The sequence below is a fragment of the Cheilinus undulatus genome, linkage group 3, assembly GCF_018320785.1.
Source record: "Cheilinus undulatus linkage group 3, ASM1832078v1, whole genome shotgun sequence".
Lineage (NCBI taxonomy): Eukaryota > Metazoa > Chordata > Actinopteri > Labriformes > Labridae > Cheilinus > Cheilinus undulatus.
The window spans coordinates 2,081,274-2,107,192 of record NC_054867.1 but is presented as its reverse complement, the minus strand read 5'-3'; the positions used below and the strand labels follow the sequence as shown (position 1 = coordinate 2,107,192).

The 25,919-nt window shown below is 40.9% G+C and overlaps 1 protein-coding gene across 1 annotated transcript in view; it reads left to right on the top strand.

The window, feature by feature from the left end:
* Nucleotides 1-6,044: 6,044 nt before the first annotated feature.
* LOC121506940 (metabotropic glutamate receptor 7) overlaps nucleotides 6,045-25,919 on the top strand; it is a 449,909-nt gene continuing 430,034 nt past the window's right edge. The window contains exon 1 of the mRNA XM_041783000.1: nucleotides 6,045-6,925. Coding sequence (XP_041638934.1) covers nucleotides 6,419-6,925 — 507 coding nt within the window. The 5' untranslated portion in view covers nucleotides 6,045-6,418. The remainder of the gene's footprint in view (nucleotides 6,926-25,919) is intronic.

The following is a 25,919-nucleotide window of genomic DNA, read 5'->3' as shown; positions in this document are numbered from 1 at the left end:
GAGACAGGAGCTGAAATATTGCCCTTTGAATTAGTTTATTTTACTTGTTATTAAAGTCCAAGTTCTCTGATGCAGCCGGAGAATCATTCTTTGTTTCATCCCTGCACACAGTCAGGATGTTTCACAGACCTGTTTTTATTTATTTATTTGTTTGTTTGTTTGTTTGTTTGTTTTTCTTCGTTGTCAGGCCAGTCTCAGTACTCTTCATGATTTCTTTTATTTTTTAAAATCCAGACGGTTTTATGTAAACCCTCCTGATCATTCAGCTCCAGGCTGCGTTCAATCACAGCCGACTGAAACATCTTCATCAATGAAAGGTCACTGTAGCTCCTCACTGAGCGCGCTCATTTAACAGCTAATAATCTCCATGTGAGGGCTCTTTATTCAGCCCCGACTTCAGCATTAGTAGTCGATCAGTCCTCTGACATTTACAGCAGAGAAATAAAGAAGGATTAATCCTGGACAGACGTCTGGAGGACCAGAGCAGACCTCAGAGCCCAGCAGAGACCGAGACGTTTGGAGAGCAGCCACCGGAGACGTCTTATCTGATCTGGTCAGACTTCTGATGGATATCAGAGCGGCCCGGGTTCACTATTAGACTGATGAAAATGTCCTTCAGACCCCCCAAAGACAGCAGAGAGTCTGTCCTCATGACCTGAACATCTCTCTGCTTTAAACCATGGAGAGAGTTTCACATTTAGCTCTCATCAACGACCCCCTTCTTCCATTCCTCCACAGAAACGCGGTTTAGCCAATCAATGGCCTTCTGTGAATCCACCAATCAGACACCAGCAGAGACACTGATCTGGACCTGGTCCATCTGGTCATAATCTAGTCCTGATCCAAAAGGCATACTTCATCCTCCATGTTTGTTTTTTCTTCAGTTTAATCCTGTGTCTCCTCCTCATAGATCTTAACTGAGGGGATGGATGACACTTTCTCTCCTCTCTCCACCGTGGTCATCCCTGACTTGGTCTCTGAGAAGCTCGGCCATGTTCAGGTAATGGCGGCGGCGAGGAGGAAGGTGATCATCTGCAGGACGTGTGAACATGGTGCCGTCTCTCCGCTCTCAGCCGCCGTCATTGTTGGAGTGACGGCTTCATTATATCCTGAACGGAATTCAATCCCACAATTCAACTGTGGAGTACAGCGTTAAACAAAATTGCACTTAAAGCATTTTTCTTTGATTCGAGCAGCAACATTTCTTCTGAGCGTCCACAGATTTGTCTCATTTATCAAACGTTTTTCAGCTCGCCAGGCGTCCTTGAGAGCTGAACGGACTCGCTCGGAGTGAGACTGTCAGACAATCGAAGAAATGAAGAAATGAAAGAACGGCCTGACGGCTGATTCTGATGTGATGGAGGCTCATTTTTCATTTCCTCTGAGGGATTTTACTTTCAGAGAGAAATATCCAAGAACACAAAGCTCCAGGGACGAAGCGTTAAAACAGGAAGAGAGCAAAAACCGTTCCTACAGTGGCCACTAGGGGCTGCCTCCTGCAGTGAGTCCATCCCCATAGAGCCCCATGTTAAAATGAGGGTGCATTTACATCATATAGAGCACGGGTGTCAAACTCAAGGCCTGGGCCAAATCCAGCCCGTGGTACAGTTACACCCGGCCCACCAGATCATTTCATTTTATTCTAACTGGCCCACCAGTATGAGGTCTGCAGAATTCCCCCAGTATAACAATGTAAACTTTACCATACCATTGAAAATGTCCGTTTTAAGTCAAAAGAATAAGAAAGAGTCAGAATGATTTGACAAAAAGTCAGGATTGTGAGAAAAGAAACTATTTTCATTTTGTAATTTGCGTCTCGCAATAATGACTGGAAGCTGTGGTTTTAACTTTTATCTCATAGTTGAAATATTTAGATTCTCCATTTTAATTTTTTTGTCATATTTTGACATTTTTAGCTCATGAATCAGAAAATTATCTTACATTTTCACATTTTCAACTCCTAACTTTGAACTCTAATCCTAAATATTAACCTTTGCAATTTAAAAACGTACATTTTCATCTAATATTTGGACCTTTAGAACTCAGTATTTTGAATTTTATCTCATATTTTCACCTTTTAAACTTTTGATTTAGAATTCTTGTCTCATATCTTGACCGTTTCAAGTCCTAATTACAACTTTTAATCCCAAATATTGACCTTATTGATTATAATTATTTTCTATCTCATCCTTTGACCTTTTAAACTCATTATTTTGTGTTTTGTCTCTTATTTTAACATTGAAAACTCATGACTTTTTAAAATTTTATTCCATTTTTTGACCTTTTGACCTATTGTTTTTTGTTCATCTCAAATACTGACCTTTAAACTCATGGTTTTTAAAATAATTTTATCTCATATTTTGACCTTTTAAAGTCATGATTTTGCATTTTATACCATATTTTGATGTTTGAACTCATGAGTTTATAATTTTATATTGGATTTTGACATTTAAAACTCGTGGTTTTCTAATTTTATCTCATGTTTTGACCTTTTTAACTCATGATTTTGAGTTTTATTTGGTACTTTAACTGCTAAAAAATCATGATTTTAACTTCTGACTTTTTTTTAATGTCAGAATCATTTATCATCAGTCTGAGGTTTTTCCCCCTGTAACTCATTAATGTTAGGCTCGTTAGGTTTTTGGGGCAGCAGTAGCTCATCTGGACTTGGGCTGGGATTCAGAGGATCACTCAGACCACGTCTGGTACCTCTCCAGCCACCAGTTCCCTTCCTGAGGACTGTCGAAGAAAGGCACTGACCCCCAACAGCTCCAGCGAGAGCAGACCGTCTCTCCGTCAGAGCATGGGGATCCTGTTGGTGCATGTTAGCATGTAGCTCAGCCTGTGTGTGCAGCATCAACAACAGAGTGTAAAACTGTGAATTTCCCTTCAGGGTTTAAAAAAGTATGTCTTAATCAGTCATTTTACATAAAACATGAAACCCTACCTGTAAATAACGGCTTTAATTATGTAGTAATAATATATAATAATAATAATATTTCTCACTGAAATCTTCGTCCAGGTAGAATTTATGAAGCTTAGATAAACTGAGACCATAGGAGCCTACAGTTAGTTGATCTACTTCCTGTTTGATGCCTTTATTTTAGATCCACGATGGAGTCCAGACCCAGACCAGGATCCTCCTGATGGTGAAGTGTTACCAGACTCTGCAGCTTTATTATTAAGAACGCCTCTTTCATAACTACAGCAGAGCTCAAAATGAAATCTAAAAAGATATGGAAGCCCGTTACTGCCAGGTAAAAATATCCAACTATAGAAGAGTAAGGTGATACAGGGTGGAGAATGTTCTCAAATCTTTATTTCAGTGTTTAATGTCATTATGACTCACTATAATTACCACCCTGCTCAGAGTTATGACACTTTTTCTGCACAATTCAAAATAAAATTGATCTCATGTTGTTCTGATCACGTTTGCACACTGATGCCAAAATTTACATCCGTCATTTTTTCCCTAACAGGTTTGATTTATGCAAAATTTGGCATCAGTCCGAGTCATTTAGATGGATGACTGATGATTCAAAAGCGTGGCTGCTGCTTCCTACCCCCCCCCCCCCCACTGAAACCTGACATTAAGCACTGGAGTTTGCCCTTGTATGATGTGGATCCCAACCATGGAGACATGACAGATAAAGGCGTAGGTTTGTAGGGTCAGAACAGAGACTGGATTAGAAGTTGTTCTCCACCTCGGCTCAGCGCTACGATGCGTGAGCGTGTGCTACATGAATCTCTCTGTCAGGACCGATCCAGACGGTTTTAATGGAGTGACAAATTTTCACAGTGAATGCAAATAAAAAAGCATCGTAGTGTGCGAGTCCAAGTGCGTGACGATTTTTCTGATTACAGAAAAAGCACATCTTAAAATACCGGACCCAGTGTGTAAAGACCTTTAGATCTCAGGACTGTTTACCCTCATATTTGTGACTTTTTTCTATTTAACGTCATTAAACTTTGTACTTTATAATGATATATTACATGTATATATTACCTGATATATGATCTGTTATTAATGTCTTTATTATAGAAAAGTCTGTGGGTCGAGTCAGAAGCCGGGGTTAGAGAGGGAGCCTCGGCCCCGCCTTCATGGGGAGAGACCTGAGCGCCTAAAGCAGATAGATTGTTCATGTTCATGTGTATCATCAGGCTGTAGCTGTAGTACAGCCTCACTTTCATCAGATGGGACATCGTTATTTTATCAGAGACAGACCTACACTGCTGCTTCTCTATGCAGAGATGGTGTTTGTTGTTTTTTCTCTGCTCAGCCTCAGGATGAGTTTCTTCCACCAACAAACTCCTCGCTCATAAACTGTGATGGTGTCTTACTGTCGAGCTCAGGTTACTAATGGAACTGAGCGTGTCTACTACCTCACTCTGTGTCGACGCTCTGATTGGCCTGTGATGAATGTGACAGACAGAAACTTCATCCAATCACCTTTAGAGAATTAGATTACGGAGTCCTGCCCTTGTCAAACGCTTCCTCTCAGATAAATGTGGAATAAATCCATGAGATGGAGATATGAAGGTCTACCTGTGCAGCCAGGTGAGGCCACCTTTAACCTGCAGCTTCTACTGTTGATCTAATCTGGACCCACTTTACTGTCGGCTCTATCTCTGATATCATCTTATTCATGATCAACTTTTTTATTTCACTTTTTGTTTCATGATTCTAACTTTAAATTCAATAAAGGAGTATTTCACCATTTAACTAATCTCATAATTATGACTGTTTCATTTATTCTGATCTATTATCTCAACATTTACACTGACCTTAAACATCATGGAAGATTTATATTCTTCTAAGTTTGACTTTTATCTTAGAATTATGTTTATTTTTCATTCATTTATTTATTTATTTATTTATTTATTTCATTCAATAAAAGAAAACAATTCATATCCAACATAAAATCTTCCACTTTGAATGTAAAGGAGCAGAATGATTGCTGATATTTTTCTATTTCTATTTTAAGTTGTAAATGTATTTATTTTACGTTTGTAAACCAGGAGATACTGGGCTTTTTGTCCTCTTTTTTGTCTCATGTTTAAAACCTCACAGGTTGGACCAGCAATCACTGAGTGACCGTCTCAACCGGCTCCTTCCTGTGTTATTATGTTCTGTATGTCCTACTATCCTCTAGTGTGGACTGAATAATAATAATAATAATAATAATAATAATAATAATAATATAATAATATAATAATAATAATATAATAATAATAATAATAATAATAATAATATAATATAATAATAATAATAATAATAATAATAATAATATAATAATAATAATAATTATAATAATAATATAATAATAATAATATAATAATAATAAAAATATAATAATAATAATAATAATAATAATATAATAATATAATAACAATAATAAAAATATAATAATAATAATAATAATAATAATGTAATAATAATATAATAACAATAATAAAAATATAATAATAATAATAATAATAATAATAATAATAATATATTTTATTTTTAAGCGCCTTTCTCAGCACTTAAGCTCACTCTACAGATAAAAACAATAAAACTACAGATAAAAGCTCACACAGTGTAAAATGGGACACCTGTTCAGTGGCTCCTGAACAGGTGAACGGGGTCTGAGTCTGGGTTTGAAGAGAGTTCTGTCTTTTAATTCTGACTGAAATCATTTTTTCACTCTATTTGTATTTCTTTTATTCCAGTGGCATTTGTGGGCCTCCGTACATGAGGAGTTGGTGCAGATGGAGAGAGAGAGAGAGAGAGAGAGAGAGGATGGAGGAGGTCTCGCTCTGGTTCTTTGACTCTTTGGACGCAGAAATCCTCAAACTGCACTTTCTCTGATTCCACAGCAGTGCGCGTGCGTGAACCCGGGCACGACGACGAGGAGGAGGAGGAGGATGAGGTGGGATGAAGAGGCTGTCACACAGTGGCAGAGTTCTTTCCTCACTCAGCAGCGCGTCTGGAGCCGCTCCTCTCCCTCTCCTCCTCCCGGGAAACTGAAGCAGAGCTGCTATCGGTCCGCAGGTGTGCGCGCGCCATTAGTATTGATTATTGTGACTGTGATGACTGCGTGAGGAATGACATCAGAGAGGAGCGTGGGCTGCGGGGTCCTTCACCGAATGTCGGGATAAGCTACCGGAGTTGATTCTGGTCTCCGCGTCTCTGCGCGGATCCTGCGCGGATCCGTGGATCTGCGGGTGAATTCTTCCTCTCCTCGGGATGGATGCTCGAGCAACAAGCGAGCAGCGGCAGCGTCTCTGCGCACCGTTCCCACGGAGAGCCTGAGTGGGTTCACAGCAGTCTCCGCTTCTCTCAGGATGAACTCGGCTCTCGGATTCATCAAAGTCTCCTAAAAAGTGCCTCGCGCCTTTCCGTGATTCTCCGTGGGGTGTCTGTGATTGTGCCACCATGGGCTCCAGCCCCCCCAAACCCTGCCCAGCTCTGGCTCCGTGGATTCTGTGGATTTTGTGGATGCTTCTCGTGGATTTTACGCGCTCTCAGGAGATTTACGCGCCGCACTCCATCCGCGTGGAGGGCGACGTGACGCTGGGGGGGCTCTTCCCGGTGCACGCGCGGGGGCTCCCGGGGATGCCGTGCGGGGACATCAAGAAGGAGAACGGCATCCACCGGCTGGAGGCGATGATGTACGCGCTGGACCAGATCAACGGGGACGAAGAGCTGCTGCCTAACGTCACGCTGGGCGCGCGGGTCCTGGACACGTGCTCGCGGGACACGTACGCCCTGGAGCAGTCCCTGACGTTCGTGCAGGCGCTGATCCAGAAGGACACGTCGGACGTCAGGTGTACTAACGGGGAGCCGCCGGTGTTCGTGAAGCCGGAGAAAGTTGTGGGAGTGATCGGAGCGTCGGCCAGCTCCGTGTCCATCATGGTGGCCAACATCCTGCGGCTCTTCCAGGTACAGCCCCCCCCTCCCCCCCTCCTGTACGGTGCACCCTGATGACTTATTCACCTGCATTACCATTAAAGTCACGCTCCTTACGTAACAGCCCCACCTCCACCTCTGAGGCTGCGGGCCTCATCACACCGTGGTTCAGGGCTGCTTCTTCCGCACTCACACTCACTGAGCCTCTGAGCACCTCTATGTGAGCCCTCCCACTCAGTACGTTTACATGCAGACCTCACTTCATCAGGTTACTGTTACATCCACCTCAGTCCAAATCTAATCTCTTGACTGAGGCTGGACCCATGGTTCTCAACTGGTGGTCCGAGGCCCAGAAAACAGGACATAGAGCCTTCATCAGTGGGACGGGGGTGATAGGGGTAATCCAGATCCAGAAAACAGAGCAGTGTGCAGAACGAACAGAAACCAACGGCATATGAGAGAGCAAAATCCAACATTTCACATCCCTGCACCGTAAACCCGGATTTAGTTTCTATTTAAACTTTTAGCAATCATTAATTATTCTCTCATGTTTTGTCAAAAAACGCTGACATTACTAAATCAGATGAGTCGTCTGTATTATTCCGCTGAAACATGCAGTGATCACGTTAAGCTGAGATAACTTAGTATGTTTAGTTCTTTAAGAGGGGGAGGAGCCTTTTCAAAATTTCAAAAAGCCGTGGGTGAGACTGTCAGTGCATCTGTTGGCACCTGCAGGCAATGCTTCCACCATGACGGTCCACACGTAGCCAAGCCGATCCTTTGTCTCACCGTGTCTCCGCCCACCAGGGAGGGAGTCATCAGCCAATTAGATTTGGGAGTGATCCGGATCACCGTCTGGATCAGGTTTGGTTTTAAAGGATGCTTCATTATTGGCAGATTGGCTGATGGCGGAGGTCTGCGCTCTCTGAGTGCTTTTCTGGTTTTTTTTATGTAAGTTAAACTGAACTTTGTTATTTCATACAACTTAGACGTCATTTATGTGAACTAATGATTTTAGTAAAGACTAATAAATACACTTAATGTGCCTACAGCATAAAATGAAGGTTCTATGTTAAAACAGTGAGCTCTTTAGAATCAGCCTGTGTGAAAACTAAAGCGGTGTAAGGCCATCGTTCACTCGTGCTTATCATTAATGTCAACTAATTCAGCTTTAGTGAACCAGAAGATACATGGTATGTTACTGTTATGCTCTATATCAGTGGTTCTCAACCTCGGGGCTGGGACCCTCTTGTGGGTCACAAGACAAAGAAAAAAAACTAAGAATATTTCATAAGTTACACTGTTGCCACTTTGCACCCATTTTAACCAGTTTTCATATTTTTTTCCCATCAACTTGAACACATTTTTGCCATTAAACACCTGTTTTTGTCAGTTTTAAACCCTTTCTACCACTTTATTTTCCTTTTTTGCCACTTCTAAACCAACTTTCACCACTTAAGCCTAATGTTGTCACTACTGACCCATTATTTCCACTTTTCACCCCTGAAAACACAAATAATTTAACACAATAACACAATTTTTTTTTGGAACTGAAATGTTCATTGAACTTTTTACTGAAATTTTAAAAAATCCCAAATTTCCATAAAATTTCACAAATTTATTTTTAGATGTATTTATCTTTATGCCCATTTTTCCCACTTTAACCAGATTTTGCCTTTTTATTTTTTTACCATTTTCATGGAATTGTTGCCACTTCTAACCCATTTCTGCTACTTTTAAAATCCAATTTCACCACTTATTCCACCTTTTCCTTACCGTGATTAACCCATTCTAGCAATTTTTATCCCATTTTAATTCTTTTTTTTTTTTAACAACAAAAGGGATTAACATTTTTAAGAAGGCTATTTACTACACAAATGATTAAAAACATATTTGTTTCTTTGATAAGAGAGGTTATTTAAGAGGTTAACTATAACATATGGCTATCACAGGTTAACTCTATGATGGATCATGGTTTTGCTGACCTCCATGGGTCCCCAGCTTGGCTGGGCACCAGAAGGCTCTCCCATTTACCCCCTTATGAGTGCCCTTGTCTGCAGATGGCTATTCTAGAATGTTCCTGGCTGTGTTCAGCCACCTTCAGGTCCAGTGGGGGTCTCCGGTCTCTGACACCTTTATTTTAGGGGTCGTGGGCTGAAAGGTTGAGAACCTCTGCTCTATATTATAGAGCAATGGTTCCCAACCTGGGGTCTGTGACCCCCTTGGAGGTCACCCAAGATCTCAAGGTGGGAACGCGAGTCTTTAATCTGTAGGGCTGTAGAAACTAGATTGGCATGTGTTATGTAAGATCATGGAAAAACTAGTTGGTACAAAAGTTTTCTGGAATGATCAACATGTGTTCGATTTATCAGTGAAACAATGAAAATTTATGTTGATGTTTGACAGTAGTTTACTATTATATTTTTATTATTATATGATTCAATACAATAGGACAATGGATTATAGAAACAGTGTTATACTCAACAATCTATACACTGACACACCATAGAAATAAGATATGACTATAACTACCATACAAACACTATGAAACAAATTATACACCATACAAACCACACAAAGCAATATGATATGATAGAATAGGATTCAATGATGTGACACAAACGATAGGAAACAAACGCTATACTGTAAAAATTATACAACAGATACAAACAATACAAAACAATGATATGATAATGTTCAATGATACAATACAATACAGATGCTATGGTACGATACAGTTTGATTTTAAACAAATGATTTAATACAAATGAAATGATTGGATAAGTTTTAAACAATATGATACAATACGAACAATATGATTGGGCATACTCCATCCTTCACCACAGAAATAAATCCACATTTACAGAGTAGTACAGACCAGTGAACAACCACACAATGATATTTAAGTACATCAGTACTGCACAAGACTGACAGAAATAGTCATAAATAATAAAATTACAATTCAAAAACCTTAAAGAGAGTAAGAGAACAGACCAGAGTTAGAGAAAGAGAAGATGATGATGCTGTCAATGACCTCATACAACCTTCGTCAGGAGGAGGACTGTGGAGTTTTCAAACTGGATCAAACTTGCTGGACGGCTGTATATCACCAGTCAGTAGACTCCATAGTAGGGCTGTGGAAATAATCGCAAATTAGATTAAATCGCAACCTGGCCTGCTGCAATTTTCAAATCACAGACAGAGCAATATTTCTTCCTCCTGAAATTTGTGAAGATGCTAGTTTAAAGCATACATTTAAGTTTCTGGTTTGGATTTATTTTCTTCACAAAAATCATACTTCTCTTCTTCATGCGTTTTTTTTTTTTTTTTTTTTTTTTTTTTTCAAAACAAGAACAACAAAGAAATGATCATCCCTTTCTATATAACAGTTGATTTTTGGCTTCTATTGTAGAACTAAAGTGACAATAACAAGATTGTTTTTTTTAAATTGTTTATCCCTTGTTTAATTGATCTAATATTGCACTGCTAAGACTGTACATGTAAACGTACTGACTGTGCATGTAAACATACTGACTGTACATGTAAACATACTGACTGTACATGTAAACGAACTGACTGTACATGTAAACATACTGACTGTTCATGCCTACGTACTAACTGTACATGCAGACGTACTGACTGTACATGTAAACATACTGACTGTACATGTAAACATACTAACTGTACATGTAAACATACTGACTGTACATGTAAACATACTGACTGTTCATGCCTACGTACTGACTGTACATGTAGACGTACTGACTGTACATGTAAACATACTGACTGTACATGTAAACGTACTGACTGTACATGTAGACGTACTGACTGTGCATGTAGACGTACTGACTGTTCATGCCTACGTACTGACTGTACATGTAAACGTACTGACTGTACATGTTAATGTACTGACTGTACATATAAACATACTGACTGTACATGTAAATGTACTGACTGTACATGTAAACGTACTGACTGTACATTTTAATGTACTGACTGTACATATAAACATACTGACTGTACATGTAAATGTACTGACTGTACATGTAAACGTACTGACTGTGCATGTAAATGTACTGACTGTGGATGTAAACGTACTGACTGTAGATGTAGATGTCCATACTGTACATGTAAACATACTGACTGTACATGTAAACGTACTGACTGTACATGTAAATGTACTGACTGTACATGTAAACGTACTGACTGTGCATGTAAATGTACTGACTGTGGATGTAAACGTACTGACTGTAGATGTAGATGTCCATACTGTACATGTAAACATACTGACTGTACATGTAAACGTACTGACTGTACATGTAAATGTACTGACTGTACATGTAAACGTACTGACTGTGCATGTAAACGTACTGACTGTACATGTAAATGTACTGACTGTGGATGTAAACGTACTGACTGTACATGTAAATGTACTGACTGTACATGTAAATGTACTGACTGTACATGTAAACGTACTGACTGTACATGTAGACGTACTGACTGTAGATGTAGATGCCCTGACTGTACATGTAAATGTCCTGACTGTAGATGTAGACGTACTGACTGTAGATGTAGATGCCCTGACTGTACATGTAAATGTCCTGACTGTACATGTAAACGTACTGACTGTGCATGTAAATGTACTGACTGTGGATGTAAACGTACTGACTGTACATGTAAACATACTGACTGTACATGTAAACATACTGACTGTACATGTAAATGTAATGACTGTACATGTAGATGTACTGACTGTACATGTAAATGTTCTGATTGCAGATGTAGATGTCCTGACTGTACATGTAGACATACTGACTGTAGATGTAGATATCCTAACTGTACATGTAAATGTACTGACTGTACATGTAAACGTACTGACTGTACATGTAGACGTACTGGCTGTACATGTAAACGTACTGACTGTACATGTAGACGTACTGGCTGTACATGTAAACGTACCGACTGTACATGTAAATGTACTGACTGTACATGTAGACGTACTGACTGTAGATGTAGATGCCCTTACTGTACATGTAGACGTACTGACTGTAGATGTAGACGTCCTGACTGTACATGTAAACGTACTGACTGTAGATGTAGATGCCCTTACTGTACATGTAGACGTACTGACTGTAGATGTAGATGCCCTGACTGTACATGTAAATGTCCTGACTGTAGATGTAGATGCCCTGACTGTACATGTAAACGTACTGACTGTAGATGTAGATGCCCTTACTGTACATGTAGACGTACTGACTGTAGATGTAGATGCCCTGACTGTACATGAAAACGTACTGACTGTAGATGTAGATGTCCTGAGTGTATATGTAAATGTCCTGACTGTACATGTAGACGTACTGACTGTAGATGTCCTGACTGTACATGTAAATGTCCTGACTGTACATGTAGACGTACTGACTGTACATGTAGATGTCCTGAGTGTATATGTAAATGTCCTGATTGTACATGTAGACGTACTGACTGTAGATGCCCTGACTGTACATGAAAACGTACTGACTGTAGATGTAGATGTCCTGACTGTACATGTAGACGTACTGACTGTAGATGTCCTGACTGTACATGTAAATGTCCTGATTGTGCATGTAGACTTACTGACTGTGTTTGAGGTCAGTCCCCTTAAAGATCATCGCTAACGTGTGCTCCTCATGTTCCTGCTGGTTTTAACCCTCTGTCTGCTGTCTTTCTAATCCTGACCTTAGAACAGTCTATATCAGATGTCAGCTGACTGGGGGGTGTGGCTTAATTTGCTGCTTTTTGAGTTTCTTGTCATAAGCACAAAGAGACAAATCCTCCATGGCTTAATGGAGGAATGAGGTGTTTAAATGTGCAGCAGCGCTGTACAGGTCCAGAGTCTCCGTGTTGGTTCATGGGTCTGTGGTGGATGGTTTCTGTTTGAAGATGGTCTGAAGATGCTGTGGAGAAAGTCTGATGTTGATTGGGTGACAAATATGGGCTGTGATGGGTTAAAGTTGGGAGGAATATGTTATAATGGACACAGCTGAAGCATTCCGGTATTTCTGCTGCAGTATTACAGCGTGTATGACGGGAACATTTCAACTGTTTTTGGTGGCTGCTGTTGGATGCAGATGTGACGATGATGTAACAGCAGTTGTGTTGCAGAAAAAACAGTGATCTATCATCCATCTCTACTGGTACAGCACTGGTTCCTCCACAGATATTCTCTGAGGACAGGTGCCTGTACCTCCAGAGGGTTGTAGAGAGGTACATTCTCCTCTGATGAAACCATGAATATGATGAACTACACCTAGCATCAGTATAAAAGACAATACTGCCATTTTTTCTTCTCTGTTGCTTCATCTGCTTCTTCCACATTATTCTGTATACAGTCAATTAAATAATGCATGATAAGGAAAACATGTCATGTTTATGATGATGTTCAGTGTCAGTGCTGTAAACTCCATACACACGCTAAAATACTGGCACATAGATTTCATACATGTACAGAGAATGTTAAAGGAGAGCTTCTTAACTCTATGCTGATGGTGCATCTACACTTTAGTCACCAATAACGTCTCCAAGCTGCGCAGAGAAATTCTGTTTAAATTAAAGAGTTGATTATTACTTCAGAAAATAAAAATCATTCATACAGTCAGTGACTCAGGGCTCTGAACTGTTTCATAAATGTTGGTACAGGTGTCTCTGTGGTTTAATGCCTGAACATGGACTCTGATTCGATCCTGTTGTTGTTTGTTTTTTATTTATTTTAATAATGAATGCTGATATGACCTAAGGGTCAGAAATAAAGTATGCATTATTTTTATTACTGAGTTAGTGTGGTTTAAAGAGCAGTAAGCTGCAATTTCCACGTACAGCGACTGTGCCGCGTTCTGCCGGTGAATTGTACTGCAGAGGAAATCACTTCCGAGCAAGTTCACTGCTCGCGCTCTGGTCCTGCACCATCGTAACCCTGAATCGCCACTCTGCTGTGCTTCGCTGGGAATACGCTGCAGGTCTAGTTTCAGCACCGGCTGCTGCCAAACCACGTCAATACCTGTTGATCAGAAAGCTCCAAACAGGAAGTCACAAGTGTAGAATTTCTGGTTCTTTCAAAATACAACACAATGAAGGACTCTCAGTTGTAAATCATCACTGTATCAACATTACGTCTCATCCAACAGCAAAGGGTCACCGAGAGGTCAGAGGGTCAGAGAGCCACAATGGCGCCTTTGACGGGGAAAAGTTAACTTTTGAGGACATTTAGCCAAAGAATTTCACATCAAACCACAGATAAACCACTTTTAGACTTTTAAAGGATAATAAATTAACCCTTAAAGGTAAAATCGTCCATTTTTGATGTACTATTCCTGTGTGAACTTGCCGTTGCCGATCTCTGCCAGAGCTGCACGCCGCGGCAGAGCGCTCTAGACACGCTTCCAGTGGGCGAAGTCGCTCACCTTCGGTCGGAGCAAACCCGTGTCGCACGGAGCATGCCGCAGATATTGTGGAAAATGTGGAAATTGTAGGTAAGACTGACAGAATGAAGGAAATTAAACATAACCTAGAATGGGTTAGTTTCTGTGACACATGACCCTGCAGTGGAGTAGTGACCTTCATTTTTATGAATGTAATCTTGATCATTGAAGGCTCAGGTAAAGGTTTGGTACAGAGCGTTGATGTTTGTACCTGCTGCACACTGAGCGGAGGAGAGGCTGATGACTTTGAGCAGCATGCTTGTAAATAAATGAATCATTGTTTATACAGTTAAAACATTTATAATAAAGATCAAAATCCTGACCTCGTGGACATCACCATCCCCTTCCAGGGCTGGACCGGTATCCTGGTGGGCCGCCACACTATGGAGCCATGATGATTTTATTTTTTTAGCATTGTTCTTCTAAGTGAAGATATTTTTGTTGTTCATGTGCACCTCTGAAATCAGGAATTACACATCACATGTGTCTATGGCTTTCATTTCTGATCGTTGCAGTAGTTTGGTGGAAGGATTTTAAGGTTCATGTCATCAGTCTGCATGTTTGATCACATGGTCTGAAGATGCTGTGGAGAAAGTCTGATGTTGATTGGGTGACAAATATGGGCTGTTTTTGATGGGTTAAAGTTGGGAGGAATATGTTATAATGGACACAGCTGAAGCATTCCGGTATTTCTGCTGCAGTATTACAGCGTGTATGACGGAACATTTCAACTGTTTTTGGTGGCTGCTGTTGGATGCAGATGTGACGATGATGTAACAGCAGTTGTGTTGCAGAAAAACAGTGATCTATCATCCATCTCTACTGGTACAGCACTGGTTCCTCCACAGATATTCTCTGAGGACAGGTGCCTGTACCTCCAGAGGGTTGTAGAGAGGTACATTCTCCTCTGATGAAACCATGAATATGATGAACTACACCTAGCATCAGTATAAAAGACAATACTGCCATTTTTTCTTCTCTGTTGCTTCATCTGCTTCTTCCACATTATTCTGTATACAGTCAATTAAATAATGCATGATAAGGAAAACATGTCATGTTTATGATGATGTTCAGTGTCAGTGCTGTAAACTCCATACACACGCTAAAATACTGGCACATAGATTTCATACATGTACAGAGAATGTTAAAGGAGAGCTTCTTAACTCTATGCTGATGGTGCATCTACACTTTAGTCACCAATAACGTCTCAAGCTGCAGAGAAATTCTGTTTAAATTAAAGAGTTGATTATTACTTCAGAAAATAAAAATCATTCATACAGTCAGTGACTCAGGGCTCTGAACTGTTTCATAAATGTTGGTACAGGTGTCTCTGTGGTTTAATGCCTGAACATGGACTCTGATTCGATCCTGTTGTTGTTTGTTTTTTATTTATTTTAATAATGAATGCTGATATGACCTAAGGGTCAGAAATAAAGTATGCATTATTTTTATTACTGAGTTAGTGTGGTTTAAAGAGCAGTAAGCTGCAATTTCCACGTCCAGCGACTGTGCCGCGTTCCTGCCATGAATTGTACTGCAGAGGAAATCACTTCCGAGCAAGTTCACTGCTCGCGCTCTGGTCCTGCACCATCGTAACCCTGAATCGCCACTCTGCTGTGCTTCGCTGGGAATACGCTGCAGGTCTAGTTTCAGCACCGCCTGCTGCCAAACCATCGTCAATACCTGTTGATCAGAAAGCTCCAAACAGGAAGTCACAAGTGTAGAATTTCTGGTTCTTTCAAATACAACACAATGAAGGACTCTCAGTTGTAAATCATCACTGTATCAACATTACGTCTCATCCAACAGCAAAGGGTCACCGAGAGGTCAGAGAGGTCAGAGAGCCACAATGGCGCCTTTGACGGGAAAAGTTAACTTTTGAGGACATTTAGCCAAAGAATTTCACATCAAACCACAGATAAACCACTTTTAGACTTTTAAAGGATAATAAATTAACCCTTAAAGGTAAAATCGTCCATTTTTGATGTACTATTCCTGTGTGAACTTGCCGTTGCCGATCTCTGCCAGAGCTGCACGCTTCCAGTGGGCGAAGTCGCTCACCTTCGGTCGGAGCAAAGAGCATGCCGCAGATATTGTGGAAAATGTGGAAATTGTAGGTAAGACTGACAGAATGAAGGAAATTAAACATAACCTAGAATGGGTTAGTTTCTGTGACACATGACCCTGCAGTGGAGTAGTGACCTTCATTTTTATGAATGTAATCTTGATCATTGAAGGCTCAGGTAAAGGTTTGGTACAGAGCGTTGATGTTTGTACCTGCTGCACACTGAGCGGAGGAGAGGCTGATGACTTTGAGCAGCATGCTTGTAAATAAATGAATCATTGTTTATACAGTTAAAACATTTATAATAAAGATCAAAATCCTGACCTCGTGGACATCACCATCCCCTTCCAGGGCTGGACCGGTATCCTGGTGGGCCGCCACACTATGGAGCCATGATGATTTTATTTTTTTAGCATTGTTCTTCTAAGTGAAGATATTTTTGTTGTTCATGTGCACCTCTGAAATCAGGAATTACACATCACATGTGTCTATGGCTTTCATTTCTGATCGTTGCAGTAGTTTGGTGGAAGGATTTTAAGGTTCATGTCATCATTCTGCATGTTTGATCACATCTGGTGGATCAGTGGAAGCTACTGGACTAACAGTGTGGTTATGTCGGGGTAAAGGGCTGGTTAGCACCTAAAACAATGCCAGGGCAGCTGTTTTTTGTGCAAACTGAGTTAACTTAGACTGTTTCTGTCTAAATGTACAGCAGTTTCACAGAAAAGAGCAGAATGTGGTCAAAGGCCTGAAAGTTCTTGTTGCCCTCGCTCCTCCATCATCAGAACCTGCCATCCTGAGACCACAATGAGTCTGCAGTACCATCAACAGGATCCAGACTTTAGCTGGTACCTGAGCAGGACCCAGACTAATGTAGGGGGGAGGGGGCATGAGCTTTATGGGCACAGACACAAAGGTTTAACCCTCTCTGTTAATGCTAACTACATCTACATTAACATTTATCTCACCATAGGATTGCTGTAATTTTACAGTTAATGGACTTTTAATCCAAAGTCACGTCAATAAAATCATGTCTTTTTGTTAAAGCTGAGCCGGAGTCCAGGCCAAACCTCCTGACTTTTTCATCTATATTTGTGTTTACAGAGTTCTAGTGGTTTTAGACCCTCCTACATCAGAGGGTTTCAGTCTGTAAATGAAATAACTTCATTATCTTTGGAAAAATGGGAGATTAGTTTTCCTAATGAAGACTGATTCAGTTAAAGTTGATCTGAAAAAAGGTGGATTTAGTGTTTAGGCACACACTAACGAAGCGTTTTAAAGACCTTTAACAGGATGAGAGCAGATAATTAGATCAGAGGATATTTGGAGGGAGAGGATCGTTTGAGGACTGAGAATCAAAGGAGGGCTTAAATCAGGAGACAAACGCAGAATTAAGAGGAGAGAGGAGAGGTTTTATCAGGATGAACCAGAGGAGGACAACATCCATCCATCCACCCATCCACCCATCCATCCATCCATCCATCTATCATCCATCCATCCATCCACCCATCCATCCATCCATCCACCCATCCATCCATCCGTCCACCCATCCATCCATCCACCCATCCATCCATCCATCCATCCATCCATCTATCATCCATCCATCCATCCACCCATCCATCCATCCATCCACCCATCCATCCATCCACCCATCCATCCATCCATCCATCCATCCATCCATCCATCATCTATCATCCATCCATCCATCCAGCCACCCATCCATCTATCTACCCATCATCCATCCATCCATCCATCATCCACCCATCCATCCATCCATCCGTTCTCAGGAGGCTGGAGTATCCCAGCTGTGATTGGTGGAGAGGGAGGATGTCTGGATGTGGAGCTGTTCTTTCAGCACCACAGCCTCCTCTCTCCATGTCTCTTTCCTTGTTACATTACCATGAAAAAGTTACTATTTTTTTTAAGTTTGAATGGAAAGACTGAGCCCAAAATAAATGTCTCAAAACAAAAAAATGTGCTCTTAAGTTTTGTAACAATACTGACTCCATACATCTTACAGTAATAAACAGCCCAGCAGGAGACAGCTGCTCTGTGTCATTGAATTGATCCTATTTAGGAAGTTTTACTTGGACAGAAAATCTAGCAGCATTTCCATCTCAAATAAAAGCCACACATTAGAATATTAATGATGGAACAGGAAGTGGTGGAATGGACGTTTATATGTGGGTTCATCACTGCCACTGTCCAGCTATAAAGACAGTATATTTATGTTTAAACACATTTTAATGTTGGGGAGTTTGTGGATATAAATCAGGCTGTAAAGATGCTCTTTAAACAGTTGGTACATCCTCTTCCTCTGTTAGATATGGAGGCCATGGCTCCTCCTGTGTTTGTTTTATTTAGGATCTTCATCATGCCCTCCGTCCTCTCTCTCTCCCTCAGATCTATTCTTTAAATCCTCCTTCTCTGATAGTCTTTATTTATTTATTTCACAGCCCTGGCTTAGTAACTTCTGTAAGCTTTTCAAAGCTCTCTGACTCTCACCGGAGGAAAAGCTGATTTAAAAAGAATTTAATGACTGGGGAGCTTCAGCGTTTAATGGTGGCCGAGCTCAGGCTGGTTGAAATAACAGAGGCTGGAACTTTCTACTGTTCTACTTCTGAAAGTACACACGGGGAGGAGACGCTGCTGTAAACAAGATCAGTCAAATCTCAGTCCTCGGGTTGGTTTCACTCTTTTTCAGCCATGCTTCATTTTTCTTCTGCCTCAGAAAAAGAAAGATGTTAAATCCTGATTGGTCTACGGCTGAGAGGCTCCACCCTCTGATTTCAACATCTCTGTTCAGTTAAGCATCAATTTAATCATGAAATGGGCCGTGACCTCATTCACATCACAGGGGTCGTAATATTTCTGAAGGAGAGGTGTTCGTATGAATATGATTTTAATTTTAAGTTAGTGTCTAAAACATTCCAGCCTTGCCTCTGGAGGTGATGTTATCCTTTAGGTCTTTGAAAGATTCCATCCTTGCCTTGAAATATGACGTCATCCTTTGAACTCTATAAAACATTCCAGCCTTGCCTTTAAATATAATGTCATCCTTTGAAGTCTAGAAAACATTCCATCTTTGCCCTTAAATATGACATCATCCTTTAAAGTCTATAAACCGTCCCAGCCTTGCTTTTAAATATGATTTCATCCTTTGAAGTCTATAAAACATCTCATCCTTGCCTTGAAATATGACGTCATCCTTTGAACTCTATAAAACATTCCATCCTTGCCTTTAAATATAATGCGATCCTTTGAAGTCTTTAAAACATCCCATCCTTGCCTTGAAATATGACATCATCCTTTGAACTCTATAAAACATTCCATCTTTGCCCTTAAATATGACATCATCCTTTAAAGTCTTTAAAACATCCCAGCCTTGCTTTTAAATATGATTTCATCCTTTGAAGTCTATAAAACTTTCCATCCTTGCCTTTAAAGATGTCATTATTTGAAGTCTATAAAACTTTCCATCCTTGCCTTTAAAGATGTCATTATTTGAAGTCTAAAACTTTCCATCCTTGCCTTTAAAGATGTCATTATTTCAAGTCTATAAAACTTTCCATCCTTGCCTTTAAAGATGTCATTATTTGAAGTCTATAAAACTTTCCATCCTTGCCTTTAAAGATGTCATTATTTGAAGTCTATAAAACTTTCCATCCTTGCCTTTAAAGATGTCATTATTTGAAGTCTATAAAACTTTCCATCCTTGCCTTTAAAGATGTCATTATTTGAAGTCTATAAAACTTTCCATCCTTGCCTTTAAAGATGTCATTAATTCAAGTCTATAAAACTCAGCCTTGCCTTTAAAGATGTCAGTGGCCGTGTAGGTGGAGATGTGGTCCAGGTTTGTGGGAGAATAGTGATAGTGGAATGGTTGTTACAGAGGAACTGTTCTAAATGGTTCTGCCCGTCTTCACTGCTAGGTTAACTAGATAAACAGTGTCTTTGAGAAAAGTGCTCATAGGCTTAGCTTTGGGTTAAATCAGATCTAATGAGGGTAAAATACAAGTTTGATATCCAAATCAACCAAACCTCAGATATTTAAAACATAAAGTTGAAAAAAGTTTCAGGAATTCCTCTGAGTGTAATGAAGGTCCAGCTCTTGTTGTGCTCTGGTGTTTTTATGATTTTTATGTTTCTACACACTGAGATTCATGACCTCTGACGCTCTGACATAGACAGCCTGCAGCCCGACACATTTATGAGACAATCTCAGGGATGTGACACGCCGTAAACTTTCTCAGAGCACCATCGGCGTCCTATCAGGCTGAGAGGACGCTGAGATACACTACATGGACAAAAGTATTCAGCCGCCTGTCCATTCCACCAACAGGGACTTTAATGACTCTGTTTTCAAATCCACGGACTTTAATGTGGACCTGGCAGCTCCAACAGCCTCCGCTCTTCTCTGAAGTCCAGAACTCTTCAGCAGAGACTTGGAGACTTTTACCCATGATCCTTAGCAGTAGTTGAACCCTCTCTGTGATTTTACCCGGTCTTCCTCTTCATGGCTGAGCTGCTGTTGTTCCTAAACTCTTCCACTTCCTAATAACATCCCTGACAGCTGACTGTGGAATATCCAGCAGGGATGAATTCTGTCAAAGGTGCCATCATCACAGAACCACTCTGGAGTCTCTGAGCTCTTCAGAACGACTCGTTTAGGACCACAGGTGTTTGAGACTGTATGGATAGGTGAGGATCTTATACACCTGTGGGTCTGACTGAAACACCTGAGTTCAACCATGACAGGTGACAGGTGTGGAGACATTTAAATTTAATTTCATCTTAGATTTGCTTTATTTGCATGAAGAGATCTGTTTCTGGCAGCACAGTTTACAAAGTAAGAACATGGCATTAAAAATGTACACATATTATAAATTAACTCTTCAAAAAATTCTACGATTAATCAGCTTATAATGAAGAAAATATCTGATTATTTAGATTGATTAAAAAGACTATATGCATTAATACTTTGAAGTCCTTTTGTTCATATAGTTTAGGTCATGTTTAAGGAATGTGCTGCATCATATGAATAAAGATAAAAATGGCACGCATGCACATCAGTACATTTCTGTTTTAATTGGAACATAAATAATAATTATTATTATGATAATAAAAATACTCCACCACCTCTCTCATGTATTGTTGTTTTCTCCTGATTATTTTCTCTGCTCCAGACTCATTAATTAGCTGTTATTTCGGTCTGGTTACTGAAATAAACCAGTAAAAAAACAGAAGTTTGGATTAAAAACCTTCAGTCCTGCAGGATGATGTTAGTCAGACTGCTGAGTGCTCCTGATTGTTTCAGTCCTGATCTCTGTCCTCTTCATCAAACCCGGAATGTTCTCGCCCTGCAGATTAAGGCCTTTTGGAGTTCTTGGTCCATGTTGAGAGCCTAGACCTGGACCTGGAGCACCTCTGTCCTCCTGGATTTAAATGTGAGGAACGTCCTCTTGATGTGAATTAAGATCTCTGATTTGTTTAAACTCCATGGTCGGCGTGATTGCCCCGCCTTTTTTTCTGACTTTTTAGTCCCAGACTCTACAGAGCTGAACGATAAAACCTGAGCTGACAGGAACAATCAGGAACTTTCTGAGGCTTCTGAAAGCCTGTTGTGACGCTGTGATTGGAGGAAAGTAAAAAGGTAAACTCCTCAGCAGGACTCCTTCATCTCACAGGAAGCTGCTGTTTCAGACGCCGTGTGCTGTCGAGAGGACGTTTGATCGGCGCTGACTTTGTTGCCTGATGCTGAGAGAATTGTCCTCCTGACATTAGTGAAAATACAAACTCTACCAGTGATGAATATGAATGAATGAGAGGGAACAGGAGAGAATACCAAACAGCCATGCTCCACGTCAGTGAGCTTCATGAGGAGCTAAACAAACGTGTCAGTAAGGATCAATGATAGGTTTCTGATTATTGATCTATTACTGAGGAAACAAAGAGCTTAAAGGGTCCGTAGACCTGCAGGGGTCATTTGGGAGAGTTTGGAAGCATGTGTGAGTTCTTTACAAACAATTCAATAACACATACAGCCAACGTTTCACGGTCCACAGAGGCTGATACTTAGAGCCAGCAGGGTTATTAGTAGAGGACTCCAGTAGTGATTTCTGCATAGAGAACCTCTACCATAAAGACACGTTAGAGCTGTTTATGACTATGGCATGTGCTCAAGTGCCAAAATAAAAACATTCTTTATTCTTAAACTACTTTTGCGTCCTAAAAGTAGAAAAATATTCAGGCAGTAGGATGGATTCAGTAGGCAGGAATTAAAAATGCTCCTGCATGGTCTGCTTCCATAAAGAGGTCCGGTTTGGTCCAGTCTGATTTAAGTGGTTTTCACACCCGTTAGTCCGGGGGACTCGGTCCGTTCTGGAACAGAAATTTCTACGTTGTTGCACTTTCCCTTGGATTGGTTCGCATTCACACTGCTCTGTTGGTCAAACAGACTAAACTGTCTGAACACCTACAGCCTCTGCCCACTAGAGGCGCTGTCACCATGAACAAACAGCAACTGAGAAGAAAAGAAGGCGTAGAAGAAGACGAAAGTCCTCTCGCCGGTCTTTTCTTCTACATAAACAATGAAAAAACACAGAATTTACGCTGTTTTGTGGTTTCTGCTCTTGCAATGCAGCATTATGGGCAGCCAGTAAGGTGGTGAGCTGTCCAGCATGTCTACTTTACATGAGACGAATAAATCAGCACGGACTATGACATGTTGCTATGGCTACATAGATGCCATGCGAGGTGCTGACATGTATTTGAGTGTATTAAATAACACATAAATCCTTATATCATTATGCTTTATGCCACTTCCTGCCTTAGGCTCACAAGTTGGTTAGCTTTGCTTTCACACCTCAAACAAACCGCACCAGGGTTCGTTTGGAAGCGTACCGAGACCCCTGTTTTCAAGCGGACCAGAGTCCGCTTGTTTGGTCTGCACCAGAGTTTGTTTGAGCTTTCACACCACTCCAAAAGAACCGGACTATCCGGGAAAATGGAGCAGAGTTCATTTAAAGTGGACTAGTTAGCTCTGGTGTGAATGTGCCCTTAGTCCAGTCTGGTTTGGTTCAGTCCAGTTCTGTCCTGGTCTAGCTCATTAAACTCTGATCTTACCCGTGTTTCCTCTGCTGATGTCTGTCCAGTCTCTCTCTGATGGGTAGTCCGTCTCTTCTTAGAAATCCTGATCATGTGGCTCAGTCCAGTAGAGCTGGCTTCTCTTCATCTGGTTCCGGTTTGACTTTTTAAATGTGGATTAAATAAGGAGAAAGGATGGAGGAAAGGAAACTGGCACTCAAACAGGAGCTAGCTACTGTAGTTCACATTAAAGAGCCGTTTAGTAGAACAGGCTCGTTCATGAACAGCTCATCATTCCTCGGTCTCAGACACAGATTTACCAACAATCTTTCTCTTATCCTGACTGTCCTTTGTTGGCAACTATTCCAAGAGTCGGCAACTTTAACAAAAATGAAGGGAAAAGGCCCCAACATCACCAGCTTCAGTCCAGTTTATTCTGAAGAATAAGAAGATATCAGCGTTTCCATTAAAGACTGTTTGAGACTAAATGAGGATTTTTAGATGTTAAAGGGGTTCAGCTAGCCTCTTAGCTCAGTCTCAGTCTGGAGGAGAGAGATGGGGAAGCACTGGGGGAGAAGCGGTGGAAGGACACGTTAGAGTACCCGTTTGGTATCGATACTTTGTTGGAGTAATCGATACCAAAAGAGTAGCCTACGTTAAAGTATCGATACTCCCAGCACTATTGTGTTTGCAGCTGCAGCATTTCTTTCATCAGACTTTTGTTTCTGCTGGTAGAAGTCTTTAGAGTTTGTCTAACCTGCTCCCTCTTCAACAGGGCTTTTTTAAACTTCTGTCCTGCTGTGCTTGATTGTTCAGATTTAATCTAACGTACTGTTTCAGTGTCTTTACAGTAGTTAAACTGATCCAGAGAAAAAGAATCACCAGACCAACACCTCGCTGATGTTTTCCTCTCCTTGTTCTCTCTCCACATTCCCACCTCCGCTCCTCCTGTTAGCGCCTTACAAAGTTTCATCTCCAGCTTTTTATTAAACCAGGACCCAGGAGAGGCCGGTCCACTCTGGGCTGCTCCTCTCCTCGTTTATTTGTCTCTCCTCGGTCCGTCACAGCGGCTCATGGAGCTTCTTCCTCCTCTCCGTCTGTGGAGGTTTGAATCAGACGCTCAGAGTCACACAGAGTCATCGTTTACAGGCTGAGTCCTGTTACAGTCTGGTTCCTGTCTGTTTTAGATTAAAGTCTTGTTTAAATTATGAAACATTGAATCGGGTTTAATAGAAGCTCCTAAAGTCAAAAATCACCATTATCAGCCTAGATGTTATGATCAGCTCTTCAGTTAGAGCTGCTGGTCCTGCAGCTCTGAGGGTTAACACAGCAGCATGATCACTACCATGATATTAACCACAGTGATGAGCTCAGACGGCATCCATGGAACCAGACGGACCGGATCATCACCGAACAATAGTGGACTAGAGCAGAGCCTCGGTGGACTCGAGTCTGTCTAGTCTCTGCAGGTCTGACCAGGTGAGATCGTGCGGCAGGAGGCTGCAGGTAAACCTCTCTATCAGGTATGGAGGAGTGAAGAGAGGTCAGCTATCTACAACAAGTACTGGGGTATCTGATGATGCTTGTTGCCATGGAAACCACTCAATGCTACAAGCAGAGTGGCTCCATTAAAATTCTAAACAGGCCTGTAGATGAACCTCAGCGGCTCAGCTTTAGTTTTATTACATTAAAAACAAGAAACAGGAGGTAGAGATGGAAACTTCCCTCACAGATGACGAATAAATTATTAACCTCAGAAAAACTTCACTCATTTAAAGGTTTCCCTACAGTCTGTTAAAAAAGGAAGGAATATTCATCACAGCTGCCACAATAAACCAGTTTTACTTGGGAAAATAACATTATTATGACAGAATTATCCTTATTATATTAATATTCCTAATGATGACCCCCTTTAGAACTACCAGGGTCTAAATGATAACCCCTTTAGAACTACCAGGGTCTAAATGATGACCCCCTTTAGAACTACCAGGGTCTAAATGATGACCCCTTTAGAACTACCAGGGTCTAAATGATAACCCCTTTAGAACTACCAGGGTCTAAATGATGACCCCCTTTAGAACTACCAGGGTCTAAATGATAACCCCTTTAGAACTACCAGGGTCTAAATGATGACCCCCTTTAGAACTACCAGGGTCTAAATGATAACCCCTTTAGAACTACCAGGGTCTAAATGATGACCCCCTTTAGAACTACCAGGGTCTAAATGATGACCCCCTTTAGAACTACCAGGGTCTAAATGATAACCCCTTTAGAACTACCAGGGTCTAAATGATAACCCCTTTAGAACTACCAGGGTCTAAATGATAACCCCTTTAGAACTACCAGGGTCTAAATGATAACCCCTTTAGAACTACCAGGGTCTAAATGATAACCCCTTTAGAACTACCAGGGTCTAAATGAT